Raw genomic sequence first — 17894 nt, 5'->3', positions numbered from 1 at the left:
TCTCGTGTCGAAATTGTTAAATTTTTAATTGACTAATAGATTTCAGTGTATGTTGGTGGAAGCTCGCGATATTTCAAAGTAAGTAACATGTCAGCTACACTTTCATGTCATGTCAACTACACGTAGTGTCGTCAACAATTATACGCTACGCCAACTACACTTTCGTCTACGTCAACTACACTACAAGCTATGTCAACAATAATTATAAGTCATGTCAACTACACTTTCAACCATGTCAACTACACGCATGTCATGTCAACTACACGACAAGCCATATCATATCAATCGCGACACACATATAATGTCAACTACGTGTACAATCCATGTCAACTACACATCAACGTCAACAACTACGAATAATTCAAAATGTCATCAACTCACAGAGTTGACATAAAAAAATTTAAAATTGAAAAAAAATTAAATTTTTAAAATTTTTTTTTTTTTTTTTAATGTAAAAAATTCAAAAAAAAAAAAAACCACACAACTACACGCATGTTACGTCAACTACATGCACAAGCCATGTCAACAATTATGCATCGCCAATCGCACTTTCACGTTAACCATACGTGATACTACGTCACGAAATTATAAGTCATGTCAACTACACTTTCAAGCCATGTCAACTACATGTCAATTGATATGTGAATTATAAGTGTTATTTTTTAGTTGTTGACATTTTAATACGAGTTATTGACATTCGATATTCTCAGTATTGATATGTGAATTATAAGTATTATTTTTTAGTTGTTGACATTTTAATACGAGTTGTTGACATTCGATATTCCGCCATTTTAGAAATGAAATGACGATAATACCCCTAGTTGGCATAATCATGTCAACTATACACATATAATGTCAACTATAAGTTGTTGACATTTGATGCAGCCACTCATTCATAATTTTCGTGCGATGTCAACAGCGTGTAGTTTATGTCAACTAGGGGTATTATCGTCAATAGCTTGCACATCAAATGTCAATAGCCTGCATCAAATGTTAACAACTTATAGTTGACATTATATGTGTATAGTTGACACGAATTGTATATGTAGTTGACATTATATGTGTGTAGTTGATATGGATTGTATATATAGTAGTCATCAACTGGGGACATAGTTGACATCAATTGTACCTAGTAGTTGACATAATATGTGTGTAGTTAACATTAATTGTATATGTAGTTGACATAGATTATATAGGTAGTTGACATGCATAGTTGATATTAAAAAGGGGAGATAACTAAATCTTAGCAACTAATTTTCAAATGAGAAATATTACCAAACAATCAGAGTGCAAAATATTTCATGCTTTAATTTGGAGAAATAAAAGAGAGAGACACGTAACATTTGCCTCAAAAGCAGAATTCTTTACGTATTTTCCGTTCCTTTCATACTTGATAAATCATCCAACAACAATAAAAAAAATTGTACATTTAACATTTCTTCAATATCGAGAATATCAAATGTCAACAACTAACAAATAACACTTATAATTGACATATCAATACCGAGAATGTCGAATGTCAACAACTCGTATTAAAATGTCAACAACTAAAAAATAACACTTACAATTGACATATCAATACCGAGAATATCGAATGTCAACAACTAAAAAATACACTTATAATTCACATATCAATAGCCAAAATATCAAATGAACTAAAACAAAGTTGAGATATCACAGTTAACAGGCAAGAAAAAGCAATAAAACTGCCAGACATCCAATTCAATCATCAAATAAAAGTTCAATCATCAAATTGGTCAATCATCTGCGTCGGACTCACTACCAGAGGAACTCCCTGAATCAGAATCTGTAAAAAACAAGCTCAAACGAATGAACATCTGTTTCTGTTTCCGTTTTCCATACTTTCACCCCCAACACAATGTAGAAACGCAAGAAGAATCAGTATCAATACCACTCGAGGATGACGAATCGCTGCTTGAGCTGCCAGAACTGCTTGAGCTACTGCTGCCATTGCCTCTACCATCATTCTCCTGTCCAACAACACCATCATTCTCCTGCCCAACAACACCTTCTTTCACAAACTCAATCTCCACAACAACAGGGAAACTCGTTGCTGGCATATCGTCATCAATATATACATCTTCTTCATCATTTTGTTTCATCATCTTGCCACAATCATCATTCTTGTCGCTCAATGCGCCCTACACAACATTACCAACAACATGAATAAACAGTGAAAACACCACAAAAAAGACAAAAATCTTGATGCGAATTTAACTTACCACATCAGCATCAGTAACAGGACTGGAGGGAATAGAAACTCCAGCAGTTGGATTGTTGTTCATCATCAACGCTTGCCGCTTTGTCTTGCTCACCATCTTCTTCGAATTGGTCACAAACCAATCAAGTTCCCACAGCGTTTCCGTATCAAGAGCCTCAATATCAAGCTCAATTTCATTGACATCCTGTGCCAAATGCTCATCCCTCTTCCTGATTATCTGTACAAGTTGAGGCATCTTCTCTTGGGGTAAATTCTGCAACCCAAATCCAAGTTTTGTTGACATCCAATTCCTGATAATACTTCCAATTCTATAAACAAATCAACAATTAAGCTTGCAAAAAGTTCAAATCCTATAACAAAAGCAAATATTGGAAAATCAATCTCTCAAATGAGTTCACATCTAATACAATTGAATCATCTACTGCAAAAATATGGTAATATGGTTGCAACAGAAGCAAAAATCTCATAAAAATGTTGATAGCAAAAACACAAGTTAATAGCAACTCATCAAATCATGATCAAGGAAAAACAACTACTTAGTCTACAGTCATCACAGCAAGCACTACAAGGCAAAAAAAAAAAACAGAGACGTATCAAAATGCCTCTATTTTACGAAATCAGTAAAACATGAAAAGAAAATAGATGAATTCGAATTAAAACATGGTACAACCACAACAAAAATGCTTGTTTCAAATAAATAAAAATGGAAAAGAGAACAAAGAAATTCACCTAAACCTGATCTACTTTCCCCAAATAACCACACAGTGTTAGCTCAAACAATCAAAACATGAAAAGAAAATAGAATTAGCCAGAAAAGTAGAAACAGAGTATGAGAGATGCGGTGAAATGAGAACAAAAATTGAAGTGCATCTCACCCTATCAAACGATTTACTCCCAAATTTAAACAGACATGCAGAGTGAGCTTTCGGGTTCCTGTTTTTGTGAAATACTCCCAAAGTTCACCATCTCCGATCAGCATTTCACCTTCTCCGATCACCTATATGTAGTTGACATTATAGGTGCGTAGTTGACATTAAAATTGAGAATCTAACTCTTAGCAACTAATTCCCAATTAGGAAATATCACCAAACACCTAGAGTGCATTATGATTAAGCTTGATTCCTCACTCCAACACAATTGATAATCTAAACCTAAAACTTTCAATTCCATAAACGAATTAATAATCAAGCTTGCAAAAAGTTCAAATTTTATAACAAAAGCAAATTTTGATGAATCAATCTTTGAAATCAGTTCATCCAATTCCATAATATGGCGGTGGTATTGAATTTGTCTCATCTTTAATTGTTGAATCTGCAGCTGCAAAATCTTCAAATCAAATTCGTTGGATTCATTGAAAAGCAGCAGCTAATAAGATGTCATCATCACTCCTATCAGCGAATCCAGCACTAAATTCCGGTAGATCGTCGATGAGGAGACGGAACAAGAAGAAAATCCATAGCCGCGATATAGCAGAAAATAACGATCAGCACCAAAACTCACCAATCGAATGGAAATCGGAGACGCAGCAGCAAATCTACTCGTCGAAGCTCCTCCAAGCGCTCGCCAAGTCCGGAACGGCGACGGCTCGCTCCTCAGATTCGCGCTCGTGATTCGAGCTGCCTGAACACGAAGCTGAATTCGCCGTCCGCGTTAATTGATTGATTATTAGATTTCGACTTCGTCAGCTTGTCTGCCGTCACTTTAGGCGACGGCGTCCGGCTCCCTGCTGTGGCAGCTCTTCCGGCGGAGACATGATCGAGCTGCCACCACCTCGTCGCCGTCATATCAGCGCAATCGCAGGCGCAGGCGGCGCTCAAACATGCGCTACATGATCGCTGCAAGCTCAATTCACAGCTGCCACAGCCTCTGTTGTTTCACCACTCCGTTTCACCCTACGTTTCGAGACGGAAATCGCACACCGGCGCATCCGCGCCGCGTCACCCCCACGGCGGGCATAAGCTCTTCTTCAGCACTCCCCAATTGATGCCTCGCCGCTCAATTGCAGTCGAGATTGAGAGGTTTTCTTCTCTGTTTTGGGGATTTTCAGATCGAAACCCAATTTTTCTCTCCCAACAATGCGTCCAGATGCAAGGAATCAACATTTACCATTCTACCCTTTCATATTAAATTAATCTAAAAATATTTATTGTGTGGCAAAATCTGGACCACTCATTTAATAAAAATGAGTGGCTGATATTGCATCTCATTTCTCAATTAGCCTAAATAATCTCAATTGATCACAATCCTATATATATATATATATATATAGAGTTGTGATCAATGTCGAACCAATTTTAAAGACCGAACTAGAGACCAAATCTGGGCCATTAGATCTAGTTTTTTTTATGAGATGTGCTGCTGTGAAAATTTTTTCTGCTTCATTACTAGCCCATTTTACTTCATTGTATAGGTTTATTACTTCATTACTGTACCTAATACCTTGAAACTACAACATGTTTTTACTTGCTTCCAGTAGGTTTTGAAATGATTCAACATATGTTTCATTCAAATTCATTGACGTGGGTTTTTGCTTGATTAACATTTAAAAATACAATTTATTCAAGTGAGTTTATTACTTCATTCAGGAACGTTATTACTTCATTGGATGAGATTTTTTATATATATATATATATATATATATATATAGGATTGTGATCAATTGAGATTATTTAGGCTAATTGAGAAATGAGATGCAATATCAGCCACTCATTTTTATTAAATGAGTGGTCCAGATTTTGCCACACAATAAATATTTTTAGATTAATTTAATATGAAAGGGTAGAATGGTAAATGTTGATTCCTTGCATCTGGACGCATTGTTGGGAGAGAAAAATTGGGTTTCGATCTGAAAATCCCCAAAACAGAGAAGAAAACCTCTCAATCTCGACTGCAATTGAGCGGCGAGGCATCAATTGGGGAGTGCTGAAGAAGAGCTTATGCCCGCCGTGGGGGTGACGCGGCGCGGATGCGCCGGTGTGCGATTTCCGTCTCGAAACGTAGGGTGAAACGGAGTGGTGAAACAACAGAGGCTGTGGCAGCTGTGAATTGAGCTTGCAGCGATCATGTAGCGCATGTTTGAGCGCCGCCTGCGCCTGCGATTGCGCTGATATGACGGCGACGAGGTGGTGGCAGCTCGATCATGTCTCCGCCGGAAGAGCTGCCACAGCAGGGAGCCGGACGCCGTCGCCTAAAGTGACGGCAGACAAGCTGACGAAGTCGAAATCTAATAATCAATCAATTAACGCGGACGGCGAATTCAGCTTCGTGTTCAGGCAGCTCGCCGGAATCACGAGCGCGAATCTGAGGAGCGAGCCGTCGCCGTTCCGGACTTGGCGAGCGCTTGGAGGAGCTTCGACGAGTAGATTTGCTGCTGCGTCTCCGATTTCCATTCGATTGGTGAGTTTTGGTGCTGATCGTTATTTTCTGCTATATCGCGGCTATGGATTTTCTTCTTGTTCCGTCTCCTCATCGACGATCTACCGGAATTTAGTGCTGGATTCGCTGACAGGAGTGATGATGACATCTTATTAGCTGCTGCTTTTCAATGAATCCAACGAATTTGATTTGAAGATTTTGCAGCTGCAGATTCAACAATTAAAGATGAGACAAATTCAATACCACCGCCAGATTATGGAATTGGATGAACTGATTTCAAAGATTGATTCATCAAAATTTGCTTTTGTTATAAAATTTGAACTTTTTGCAAGCTTGATTATTAATTCGTTTATGGAATTGAAAGTTTTAGGTTTAGATTATCAATTGTGTTGGAGTGAGGAATCAAGCTTAATCATAATGCACTCTAGGTGTTTGGTGATATTTCCTAATTGGGAATTAGTTGCTAAGAGTTAGATTCTCAATTTTAATGTCAACTACGCACCTATAATGTCAACTACATATAGGTGATCGGAGAAGGTGAAATGCTGATCGGAGATGGTGAACTTTGGGAGTATTTCACAAAAACAGGAACCCGAAAGCTCACTCTGCATGTCTGTTTAAATTTGGGAGTAAATCGTTTGATAGGGTGAGATGCACTTCAATTTTTGTTCTCATTTCACCGCATCTCTCATACTCTGTTTCTACTTTTCTGGCTAATTCTATTTTCTTTTCATGTTTTGATTGTTTGAGCTAACACTGTGTGGTTATTTGGGGAAAGTAGATCAGGTTTAGGTGAATTTCTTTGTTCTCTTTTCCATTTTTATTTATTTGAAACAAGCATTTTTGTTGTGGTTGTACCATGTTTTAATTCGAATTCATCTATTTTCTTTTCATGTTTTACTGATTTCTGTAAAATAGAGGCATTTTGATACGTCTCTGTTTTTTTTTTTGCCTTGTAGTGCTTGCTGTGATGACTGTAGACTAAGTAGTTGTTTTTCCTTGATCATGATTTGATGAGTTGCTATTAACTTGTGTTTTTGCTATCAACATTTTTATGAGATTTTTGCTTCTGTTGCAACCATATTACCATATTTTTGCAGTAGATGATTCAATTGTATTAGATGTGAACTCATTTGAGAGATTGATTTTCCAATATTTGCTTTTGTTATAGGATTTGAACTTTTTGCAAGCTTAATTGTTGATTTGTTTATAGAATTGGAAGTATTATCAGGAATTGGATGTCAACAAAACTTGGATTTGGGTTGCAGAATTTACCCCAAGAGAAGATGCCTCAACTTGTACAGATAATCAGGAAGAGGGATGAGCATTTGGCACAGGATGTCAATGAAATTGAGCTTGATATTGAGGCTCTTGATACGGAAACGCTGTGGGAACTTGATCGGTTTGTGACCAATTCGAAGAAGATGGTGAGCAAGACAAAGCGGCAAGCGTTGATGATGAACAACAATCCAGCTGCTGGAGTTTCTATTCCCTCCAGTCCTGTTACTGATGCTGATGTGGTAAGTTAAATTTGCATCAAGATTTTTGTCTTTTTTGTGGTGTTTTCACTGTTTATTCATGTTGTTGGTAATGTTGTGTAGGGCGCATTGAGCGACAAGAATGATGATTGTGGCAAGATGATGAAACAAAATGATGAAGAAGATGTAGATATTGATGACGATATGCCAGCAACGAGTTTCCCTGTTGTTGTGGAGATTGAGTTTGTGAAAGAAGGTGTTGTTGGGCAGGAGAATGATGGTGTTGTTGGACAGGAGAATGATGGTAGAGGCAATGGCAGCAGTAGCTCAAGCAGTTCTGGCAGCTCAAGCAGCGATTCGTCATCCTCGAGTGGTATTGATACTGATTCTTCTTGCGTTTCTACATTGTGTTGGGGGTGAAAGTATGGAAAACGGAAACAGAAACAGATGTTCATTCGTTTGAGCTTGTTTTTTACAGATTCTGATTCAGGGAGTTCCTCTGGTAGTGAGTCCGACGCAGATGATTGACCAATTTGATGATTGAACTTTTATTTGATGATTGAATTGGATGTCTGGCAGTTTTATTGCTTTTTCTTGCCTGTTAACTGTGATATCTCAACTTTGTTTTAGTTCATTTGATATTTTGGCTATTGATATGTGAATTATAAGTGTTATTTTTTAGTTGTTGACATTCGATATTCTCGGTATTGATATGTCAATTGTAAGTGTTATTTTTTAGTTGTTGACATTTTAATACGAGTTGTTGACATTCGATATTTTCGGTATTGATATGTCAATTATAAGTGTTATTTGTTAGTTGTTGACATTTGATATTCTCGATATTGAAGAAATGTTAAATGTACAATTTTTTTATTGTTGTTGGATGATTTATCAAGTATGAAAGGAACGGAAAATACGTAAAGAATTCTGCTTTTGAGGCAAATGTTACGTGTCTCTCTCTTTTATTTCTCCAAATTAAAGCATGAAATATTTTGCACTCTGATTGTTTGGTAATATTTCTCATTTGAAAATTAGTTGCTAAGATTTAGTTATCTCCCCTTTTTAATATCAACTATGCATGTCAACTACCTATATAATCTATGTCAACTACATATACAATTAATGTTAACTACACACATATAATGTCAACTACATTTACAATTCATGTCAACTATGTGTACAATCCATGTCAACTATATATACAATTCATATCAACTACACACATATAATGTCAACTACATATACAATTCGTGTCAACTATACACATATAATGTCAACTATAAGTTGTTAACATTTGATGCAGGCTATTGACATTTGATGTGCAAGCTATTGACGATAATACCCCTAGTTGACATAAACTACACGCTGTTGACATCGCACGAAAATTATGAATGAGTGGCTGCATCAAATGTCAACAACTTATAGTTGACATTATATGTGTATAGTTGACATGATTATGCCAACTAGGGGTATTATCGTCATTTCATTTCTAAAATGGCGGAATATCGAATGTCAACAACTCGTATTAAAATGTCAACAACTAAAAAATAATACTTATAATTCACATATCAATACCGAGAATATCGAATGTCAATAACTCGTATTAAAATGTCAACAACTAAAAAATAACACTTATAATTCACATATCAATTGACATGTAGTTGACATGGCTTGAAAGTGTAGTTGACATGGCTTGAAAGTGTAGTTGACATGACTTATAATTTCGTGACATGGCTTGTACATGTAGTTGACATGGCTTGAAAGTGCAGTTGACATTACTTATAATTGTTGACATGGCTTGTGCATGTAGTTGACATGACTTGTACGTGTAGTTGACATGGTTTTTTTTTGAATTTTTTTTACATTTTTTTTTTTTAAAAAAAAATTAATTTTTTTTTTTAAAAAAAAATTAATTTTTTTCAATTTTAAATTTTTTTTTTATGTCAACTACACAGTTGTTGACATTTGATGTCAACTACATAGTTGTTGACATTTGATGTGTAGTTGACATGGATTGTACACATAGTTGACATTATATGTGTGTGCAGTTGATATGATATGGCTTGTACGTGTAGTTGACATGACTTGTACGTGTAGTTGACATGGTTTGAAAGTGTAGTTGACATGGCTTATAATTATTGTTGACATAGCTTGTAGTGTAGTTGACATGGCTTGAAAGTGTAGTTGACATGACATATAATTGTTGACATGACTTTTACGTGTAGTTGACATGACTTGAAAGTGTAGCTGACATATTACTTACTTTCAGAAACATCGCAGAGCTTCCACCAACATACACAAAATCTATTAGTCAATTAAAAAATTTAACAATTTCGACACGAGGATTCAATATCTCACAAATCTTATTGTTCCAATTTTTAGATCTACAAATTCCAATTCAGGAAAAATGAGTAAAATTGCAGATCTCACTACAAAATCCAACAAAGAGTAGAAATCAATGCTGTCGGCGAGGAGCTCTCGGCATCCATCTCGAGATCGGGCAAAACGTCGCCGTCTTCGATTCCGAGGAAGAGATCGTTGAAATCAATGCTATCGAGCAGAATGACGCCTAAGAAATCGGGGAACTCGGCAGCGTCGATCGAGAAGCCTTCCATTTCGCCTTCCATATCGGAAGGCGAAATGTCAACATCTTGTCAACAACTTGTATATAGTGTCAACAACTAAAACAATTCTTGTAATTAAAAGATAACTACTATTTTATGGCTCTGCACATCATCATCGTCATCATCAATATTGAGAGTGCTGCTTTTCACTCTATTCCTTACAAGATCAAGATGTTTTCCTCTCTCTCTCTCACTCTTTCTCTCAAATAGATCAATATGTTTCTTTCAGGAACCAAGAAGCTATGGAAATCTTAGCTCAAGAGGCAAACAGAGAGAGAGATTAGATATGGTAAGATATCAAGACCAATAAAAAATCAGCAGAATTAAGTAAGACAACAACTCCATCAAGAACAATTTCAGCTCAAGAATAAGAAAAACAATCCACCAAAAAAATCCCTCATTGAAAAGAAAGGAAACATTTGCTAGAAAAACAGAACACATTCAACCATCACTATAAACAAGAAAAAAGAACATTTTATTCTGGAAAAAAATCGAATCTTAATAATTAGATTAGAGAGACAATTCACTCTAAACTTTCACACGCATAAACGCACACACCTTCTGAATCAATTCATCAAACACCTGGAGAATCCGATCGAGCTCCACCACCTCTGCCGCCCCCTTGCGCTGCTGGTGGCTCCAAAACGGCACAAACGCTCTCTTCACCTACTGCAGCACGGAGAAGAGCTCCGGCGGCACGCCCTGCGGCGGCTGCTGCTGCTTCGTGATCCACCACGGCGACAACTCCTCCCTCGAAGCCTTCCTCCTCTCCAACGGCTTCACCGTCCCCCCTTAGCTCGATCCCCTCAAATTTGCCATGGAAATCCTCACCGACCTCCAACCACTGGAACAGCCGGAGCAGTAGCCGGAAAAATCAATCGAATCCATCTCTCCTCCTCCAATTGAACACAAAATCAGATCTGGAAGCTCGAGAATCCACGAAATCACACTCCTATCCTTCCGATTCTGGAAATTGATTTACAGAACGAAGCAATTGCTCGTCAGCAACACATTGCAAGCCATAGGAGTCGGAATCGTGCTCGGCACGATCTACATCAACATCGGATTAGACAAATCGGGGATCGAGAAGCGATTAGGTCTCTTCGTGTACACACTCACCTTCCTCCTCTCCTCCACCACCGAAACCCTCCCGATCTTCATCAACGAGCGACCAATCCTCCTCCGAGAAGCCTCCAGCGGCGTCTACCGCCTCTCTTCCTACCAATCCGTCTTTCAGATTTTCCTCTTCATTCGTCATTTAGATCAGCGAGATTTTGAATGTTTACGTTTTGAATTTTGAAGATCAGCGAGATTTTGCAGATGAAGATTTGAAGATTTTGGAAGAGAGATTTTAGAGAAATTTTAGAAATTGGTTTGAAATCAGTTTGGATGTTTCACGCTTTTTTTATTAAAGAAATTACAATTTTACCCCCTTGTTGACATAATGTTGTATTTGTTGACATTTTGTTTAGCTTGTGGATTAGTGGCCCATATTGCATCTCATTTCTCAATTTAGCTAAATAATCTCAACCTAACAAGACCCTATATATATATATTGGGAGGTGTATGATTGAAAAATATCTTAATACATATTGGAGTAATAATTTTCTTTGCTTTTACCCATACCCTGCCAACTGCGAATCACCAAATCAATTCAAGTAGTAGGTGCTATTTATACTTTTCTAGGGTGTATTTCATACTATCATTTTATAACAAGAAAATGCATCGACCATATATGGAGTAGAATTTAATGATTTTTTGACATGATATATTCATGTGGACACGTGGATCAATACGTGGATCCATCCAATATAGTAAAGATTCTTGTATACTAATATCTAGAAATATTAAAAAGAATAAAATGTTGATAAATTTAGTCCAATAGTATTTTCCAACACTTCACTATGGTATTTTTGTTGATAACAATAACCTAAAGAAAAAATTGTCATAAGCCGGCTCACACTGAAACACTCCGCAAGAATCGAAAAAATGTTCGGTTTAGAGTAGAATGGTCAAGTATTAATAATTTAATGATCACTTTTTTTACAATATTATTTATTTCTACTTAGTTTAAAGATAAATGATTTTACTTATCACTATGAACTAAATCAATTTTTATTCAAATAATAGTATCATTCTTTACCAAAAATTTAAAAACATCATATTTCGATCGCTGAACTATGGTTTTTGGATTGTAGTTTGGGCTTGTCATTTCACAATTCGGCCCATCTTATTCAATTCGATTTCACTCTATTTTTCATTTTTCAGCATATCCATTGTTGTTTAAAATAGATTAGTGCGGTGAACAATTTGATATTTTAGCATTACATGTTTAGAAAATGAAAATGTTATTTGTTGACCTATCCAAATAATATTTGTCGTTAGTATGGAAGATAGAATATTTTAAATGGTAAAGACTTAGATATTAGGTTCTAAATAAACGGTTATTTGCGGCTAGTCAAGTCTTGGCTCGAAAAAAACTCATTCATACCTCAATTCGATAGTAAGCAACTCGAGCTCAAATCCGGTTTTGAGCTCGATATATTTGGTGGAGCTCAGCTCGTTGGACTAGTTGATATGTCTTCATTATATTCATAATGGAGAATTGAAAGATATATTATTGGAAAAGGAATATTTGAATTAACTCTTCTGCCGAATATTTGAGCTTTAATTTGGAAAAAAATTAACAAATGCTAAATTTTACATTTATTTGAATTAAAAAAAAAAACTCGTAGAACAATAAAAAAAGTTATCGAAATTGTGTATCTTATAAACAAACAATACCAAAAAACTCATACCAAAAAGCTTAGGTGGTTGTTCTTGTTGCTTAAAATCAGTTAGTGCTTGAAATATAGTAAGTATAACACTTATGTGTTTCATATAGGAGTGCAAATTTAGTTATTGGGTTTCGGGTATACCCGATCCCGACCCAATACCGGGCGGGTTTTGGGTATCCGAAACCCGAAATTATGGGTTCGGGTACGTGTTTGGGTAGTTAATGTTAGGATTTTCGGGTTTAGGGTACCCGAAACCCGTATTAGAGTACCCGACTAATACCCGATTGAACCCGATTAATTATGTATTTGTGATAAATATTTTTATTTAGTATAGAGCCTACGGCCCCGTAGAGTAAACTTGTTTAATCACATTTAGATTTATGAATGCTTTTAGTATAATGCAATCTGATTTAGGATTAGTTTGACATTTTATTGTTCTATTATCTAGTACTACTACTTTATTCTTTACATTTGTGTTATGCTTTATTTAAACATCATTTTGCATTATTTATGTTCTTATTTGATATATTTTCAGTATATATTTATGTTTTCTCCATTTTATTTACATGTTTATATAAAATCTTAAAAATTTATTTTTATCTCTTTTGAGTTTCATTTTATGCCAAAAATTTCTTTATTTTAAAATTAAGTAGTGTCTATTTGTCTAATGTCTATTATATATATGATCATAGAATCATATCCTTGAGAAAGCTAAAGCATTAAAATTAAAGTTAGACTTTAATAATAGTCAATGAATAGTAGTATTGTGTTATTTTTAATAATTTATATTCTCATCACAATATAATAAACTTAAAATATAATTATTTCGGATTTATGGGTACCCGATTAGTTGGATTTGGGTACCCACATCGGATATTAGGATACCTGAAATCACATACGGGTCGGGTATTGGGTATGATATTTTTGAGCTTTTGAGTTCGAATACCCGAATTTTCAGGTTTGCGTACACGCAGGTACCCGGATTTGCATGCCTAGTTTCATATGCATCGTTTCTCGTAGTGGGATGATAGATAATTGAGTGGGGCAGTCGGCCTCAAAGATTCTTGATGATGTGCTCAAATCTTTGGAAAAGTTATTCATGTGAAGATAGAAGAAAGAAGTTCAAAGCATTTGTTACATATGCAACAAGTGGTCTCCTTTTGCTATAAAAAGGTGCCACTTTTGTTAACTAATCAATAAGACGTTTCAAATCCTTAGTTAGTAGATTGGAGTTTTGAATTAACAAATATGTGAACTATAACTACAAAAGGAGCTTATTTTTTATGAATAAATAATCATTTGGATTGGTTATTCCATATAATTTAGGATCATCTTTTAGTAATGAGCCATGGAGAAACAGACATGAGTGGTGACTATCTAAAGAAGAAGCCAAAATCAAGTTGGACTTATCATTTGCATTATATGTTCTGTGTACAACGAATTTCAAAATGGCCGGTTAATAACAATATATAAAACAGGTTTCTTTTTGCTTCAATTCTATCTCAAAATCTCAATTCAGTCGCATGAATTGAAAAGGCAAGAATAAAGAATTAGACTATTTATAGTGGAATCATATGTAAGCAATTTAGTCTTACATGTAATACTCAAACGATAACAAAACGAATGGATAATGGTATTTTTAAACGGTCATTACTCTTTTTTTCAAAATAAGTTTTCACTAGCATATATTCTTTTAACTTTGTGTAATTTATTTAATTACTTGCGATACATCAACAACATAAATTAGGGAACAAAACTCATGAAGTTGGACAAAGCAAAAAAAGTTATAGTCAGCATAAGGTTGTGCCATGATCGTTGTTGTCAATGAACGGTGAATGAATAACAAAAGTGAACCAAAACCCAAAAGTGATTAGGTAAAATTATCACACCGTGTAATCGACGACAACTTCAAACGTTGAAGGGTATAGAGTTTAACAACCGTCTAGGTTGATGATGAGATCATTAAACCCCGATCCGTCACTGCATAGAAATAAGATATAAACAAACCAAAGAAAATTTTAAATTAAAATTAAAAAAAAAAAAAAAAAAAAGTTTAAGGAGAGTGCAAATCTACACCACATAATCCATACCAAGTTAGCCAACTCAAAATGGGTTTCCAACAAGTGGCCATACACTAAAGAAAAGCACCAATTTTTTTTAGCAATCACTCACAAATATAGACAATTTATAAATTAAAAAAAAAAATCATTTTCCAATATTTTCTGTTTTGTTGACTCCCTTTTCTTACAACCTCATCACTCACATTTGTTCTTTTCCTCTCGTGTGTGTATCTGCTGTCTAAGGCAAAAGTGGTGAACTAAAAGGTTAAGCGATCACATGGAGGGGCACTATCGTAATTTCCTAGCTACCGCGTCGTCCCCAGAGATAGTAGAGATCGGGGAGGAGAGCAGAGGCACAGCCGCCGGCAGAGATGGTGGAGCTGGAGATGTATACGTTGCTGTCGGCAAACACGATTTACACGTGCTTAAATGGGCTCTCGATCACGTGGTCTTGCCGGAGAGTCGTGTTTTCCTCGTGCACGTTTTCTCCCCGATTGCCTACGTTGCCACACCAGGTCCGGTTCGTGCAGTTGCTTAATTAAGTGATGTAATTTGTGAATATCTTGTTAGTTATCAGTTTCTATATTGCAATGCAATTTTTTTCAATAATTAGTCATGTCTTAATAATTAATGGCAGTTGGGAGGCTATCAAGAAGCCAGCTTAGTAAAGATCAATTGCAGGTTTACATAAGGGAGGAAAGCAATAAGAGGAGACACCTCTTGGACAAGTACATTCAACTCTGCAACGAATCGAAGGTATGTAGGATAACATTTCTCGAATCGAGATTGTATACATGTTGATCTGTTGTAAGGAGTAGCATACGCAAGTGAAGCCAAAAGGACTTACCCATACCGAACAAGAGTTTTTTAGTTTTTTAATAGTTTTCTTTTAGATCGTTGAATTATCGAGATATGTTATGTTATGTTGATTGTGGCGCGAATCAGTCCTTGCACATATATCATATTTAGAAAATTTAGCCCCCACTAGTGTCTTTTTTAACACCTGGTCCTGAGCGGTAGTGTGAGTTATGTCAGAGATCATATCTTTTGAATCCGAGTCTATTTGTTACAGGATCTTTATGATTGTGTTTGGACACAAATGGAAATCTTGAGTCATTTTTTAGACTTTCCATTTTAATTTGACGCATTTCCTAAAATAAAAATATTATTTTCTCAATCTTTTTTTCTCAATATTTAACTTACTCCATAAAACAACAATACATAAAATTTCATACGAAATAGAAAATTTGTCTCTTAGAAAAAGACAGAGAGTAATTACCAAGCGTTATTGAATTATTATGTAGATAACTGTGGATACAATGCTAGTAGAGAGCAGTGCATCAGCCAAGGCCATTTTAGAACTCATTGGTGTTGCTAACATCACTCATCTTGTTATGGGAACTAAACAATCTCCCTTCTCAAGGTAAAATTTCCCAACACAAATATTGGAAATTTGGTTTTAACCCATTTTATCACTGCATGTCATGAGTATTGTTGATGACCTTATCGATCGTTTCCTCTTTTTTAGGATATCGAGAAAGGGGAAGGGTGAATATGTAAAGAAATATGCACCGGAATATTGTGAAGTTAGTGTGGTATATGATGATGGCAAAAAGATGAAGGACGAGCAATCACTACCAATAAAAAATGAGGTGTCCAAATCATCCAAGAATGCATCTAATCAAAGGCCACAAGTAGCCAAGAATTATGAAAGGCACTTCTTTGAGTGTGTGTGCTTTTCTAGAAAATTCGATTGAGAAAAGTTTCATATTTGTAGTAATTTCAAATATTTTGTCCGTTTATTATTGGGATCTAGAGAAATAGGAAGGTACTCCCTCCGTCCCAAGGAAGATGACCCCTTCCTTGGGCGGCACGGGATTTTATGCAGTTAATTTTTGTGTGTTAAGAGGAGAGAGAGTAAAATAAGAGAGAGAATAAAGTAGAGATAAATGTGTTTCCATTTTAAGTAATGGGTCATCTTAGTTGGGACAAACCAAAAAGGAAAGTGAGTCATCTTCAATGGGACGGAGGGAGTACTATATACGAAATATTGAATGTTGATAGATAGATAATTTTTGGTTTACACTGGCTGCATTGACGAATTTTAGGAGGCGAGACGAGATGGTGTCGCCATCCTCGCAAATAGCCAAGAGAGCGTAATTTTTGTTAGGTCAGCTAGAAACGCCATAGCCGCTCCTAGTAATCTACTGAAACGTCAAACGATGTTTGAGATTTTTAAAAAGACTTACGTTGAGAGATTGTAGTTTTATAGTCGTCAAGAAAACTATGCCCCTCTCTCTCTTGTTTACTTCAAGCTACAAACAAGTTTAAGTGCTAACCACTTTGCATCAAACTGCAAACTATTTCCCATCAATAGATTATAGATTCAATGACGCCAAAATTGGGTTCTCAATAGCATTATTTGGATTTATTTTATTTTGTGATGCATTCTTACTTGTCATGGTCTCATGGTATTGGGCAAAGGGTTACTGCTAAAAAAATATTTCAGCTCGACTCAATTGTGTGCGATCTGTCCAAAATTTCAAATATGACCCATAAAAATAAAATCCAAATAACATAAATATTGTGAATAATTAAATTATTTTGAATAATTTTTGAAGGAATATTATTGAGAATATAAAGAAAAACAAAAGAAAGAGGGTTATATCTTATATTATAAGATATAAACACGTATTCACTCCCAACTTTATTAAAGTAACTACTAATGTAATTTATGTTATCCCAACACCCCATTTTTTTATATGCAGATAACAACCCGGCCCAAGTAAAAAAAAAAAAATCAAATGTTCATATTATCGCAGTTCGCAAATGTTTAATGTTTTCACATGAACAAAGTGTCATAAATGCAGCGTCGGATCAAAAAAATTTCATTCGGGGGTGCGATAAATAAATATATAATATGTATTTTACATAAATTAGTTGTGAAAGGTTTGATTCATTTTTGAAAAATATTTTGTTATACAATTATCATATAATTAACAAAAGAACTAATAAAATAGAGTAGCGGAAAAAGAGAAAAAAATGAAAAGTAAAAGAATAACGTAAAAATGCAGGTAGAAATGAGCAAAAATGGAAGTAAAAGAATTTAAACACAAAATTTCATTCGGGGGTGCGATAAATAAATATATAATATGTATTTTACATAAATTAGTTGTGAAAGGTTTGATTCATTTTTGAAAAATATTTTGTTATACAATTATCATATAATTAACAAAAGAAATAATAAAATAGAGTAGCGGAAAAAGAGGAAAAAACGAAAAGTAAAAGAATAACGTAAAAATGCAGGTAGAAATGAGCAAAAATGGAAGTAAAAGAAT

At 35.3% G+C, this 17894-nt stretch overlaps 3 protein-coding genes across 3 annotated transcripts; 2 read left to right on the top strand and 1 right to left on the bottom strand.

Moving 5' to 3' along the window:
* Positions 1–1708: 1708 nt before the first annotated feature.
* On the bottom strand, positions 1709–4026 carry LOC125189648 (transcription factor GTE2-like). Its single transcript, XM_048086903.1, has 5 exons — positions 3943–4026; positions 3118–3239; positions 2247–2532; positions 1913–2162; positions 1709–1807 (listed from the first exon to the last, which is right to left on the bottom strand). The coding sequence occupies exons 1-5, from the start codon at positions 4024–4026 to the stop codon at positions 1758–1760; spliced, it is 792 nt and encodes a 263-aa protein (XP_047942860.1). The 3' UTR covers positions 1709–1757.
* Positions 4027–5350: 1324 nt separating this feature from the next.
* LOC125189647 (transcription factor GTE7-like) lies at positions 5351–7711 on the top strand. Its single transcript, XM_048086902.1, has 5 exons — positions 5351–5638; positions 6142–6263; positions 6849–7137; positions 7219–7468; positions 7574–7711. Exons 1-5 carry the CDS (start codon positions 5351–5353, stop codon positions 7621–7623), a joined length of 999 nt encoding a protein of 332 aa, XP_047942859.1. The 3' UTR covers positions 7624–7711.
* A 7027-nt stretch (positions 7712–14738) lies between these two features.
* On the top strand, positions 14739–16448 carry LOC125190481. Its single transcript, XM_048087803.1, has 4 exons — positions 14739–15071; positions 15194–15312; positions 15861–15979; positions 16085–16448. Exons 1-4 carry the CDS (start codon positions 14834–14836, stop codon positions 16311–16313), a joined length of 705 nt encoding a protein of 234 aa, XP_047943760.1. The 5' UTR covers positions 14739–14833; the 3' UTR covers positions 16314–16448.
* The last annotated feature ends 1446 nt before the right edge of the window (positions 16449–17894 follow it).

The sequence above is a fragment of the Salvia hispanica genome, chromosome 5 (assembly GCF_023119035.1).
Source record: "Salvia hispanica cultivar TCC Black 2014 chromosome 5, UniMelb_Shisp_WGS_1.0, whole genome shotgun sequence".
In the NCBI taxonomy this organism is placed as follows: domain Eukaryota; kingdom Viridiplantae; phylum Streptophyta; class Magnoliopsida; order Lamiales; family Lamiaceae; genus Salvia; species Salvia hispanica.
The sequence above is the reverse complement of the archived record's forward strand: the minus strand, read 5'-3'. Positions and strand labels throughout refer to the sequence as shown.

What these genes read in the sequence shown, in the direction of transcription:
- LOC125189647 (XM_048086902.1), top strand. Translation starts at nt 5,351, where the DNA reads ATGACGGCGACGAGGTGGTGGCAGCTCGATCATGTCTCCGCCGGAAGA. An exon ending in GGAGTAAATCGTTTGATAGG is followed by an intron (nt 6,264 to 6,848) that starts GTGAGATGCACT and finishes AAGTATTATCAG; the next exon opens with GAATTGGATGTCAACAAAAC. An exon ending in CTGTTACTGATGCTGATGTG is followed by an intron (nt 7,138 to 7,218) that starts GTAAGTTAAATT and finishes AATGTTGTGTAG; the next exon opens with GGCGCATTGAGCGACAAGAA.
- LOC125190481 (XM_048087803.1), top strand. Translation starts at nt 14,834, where the DNA reads ATGGAGGGGCACTATCGTAATTTCCTAGCTACCGCGTCGTCCCCAGAG. An exon ending in TGCCTACGTTGCCACACCAG is followed by an intron (nt 15,072 to 15,193) that starts GTCCGGTTCGTG and finishes AATTAATGGCAG; the next exon opens with TTGGGAGGCTATCAAGAAGC. An exon ending in AACTCTGCAACGAATCGAAG is followed by an intron (nt 15,313 to 15,860) that starts GTATGTAGGATA and finishes ATTATTATGTAG; the next exon opens with ATAACTGTGGATACAATGCT.
- LOC125189648 (XM_048086903.1), bottom strand. Translation starts at nt 4,026, where the DNA reads ATGACGGCGACGAGGTGGTGGCAGCTCGATCATGTCTCCGCCGGAAGA. An exon ending in GCCGGACGCCGTCGCCTAAA is followed by an intron (nt 3,240 to 3,942) that starts GTGACGGCAGAC and finishes AACTACATATAG; the next exon opens with GTGATCGGAGAAGGTGAAAT. An exon ending in GGAGTAAATCGTTTGATAGG is followed by an intron (nt 2,533 to 3,117) that starts GTGAGATGCACT and finishes AAGTATTATCAG; the next exon opens with GAATTGGATGTCAACAAAAC.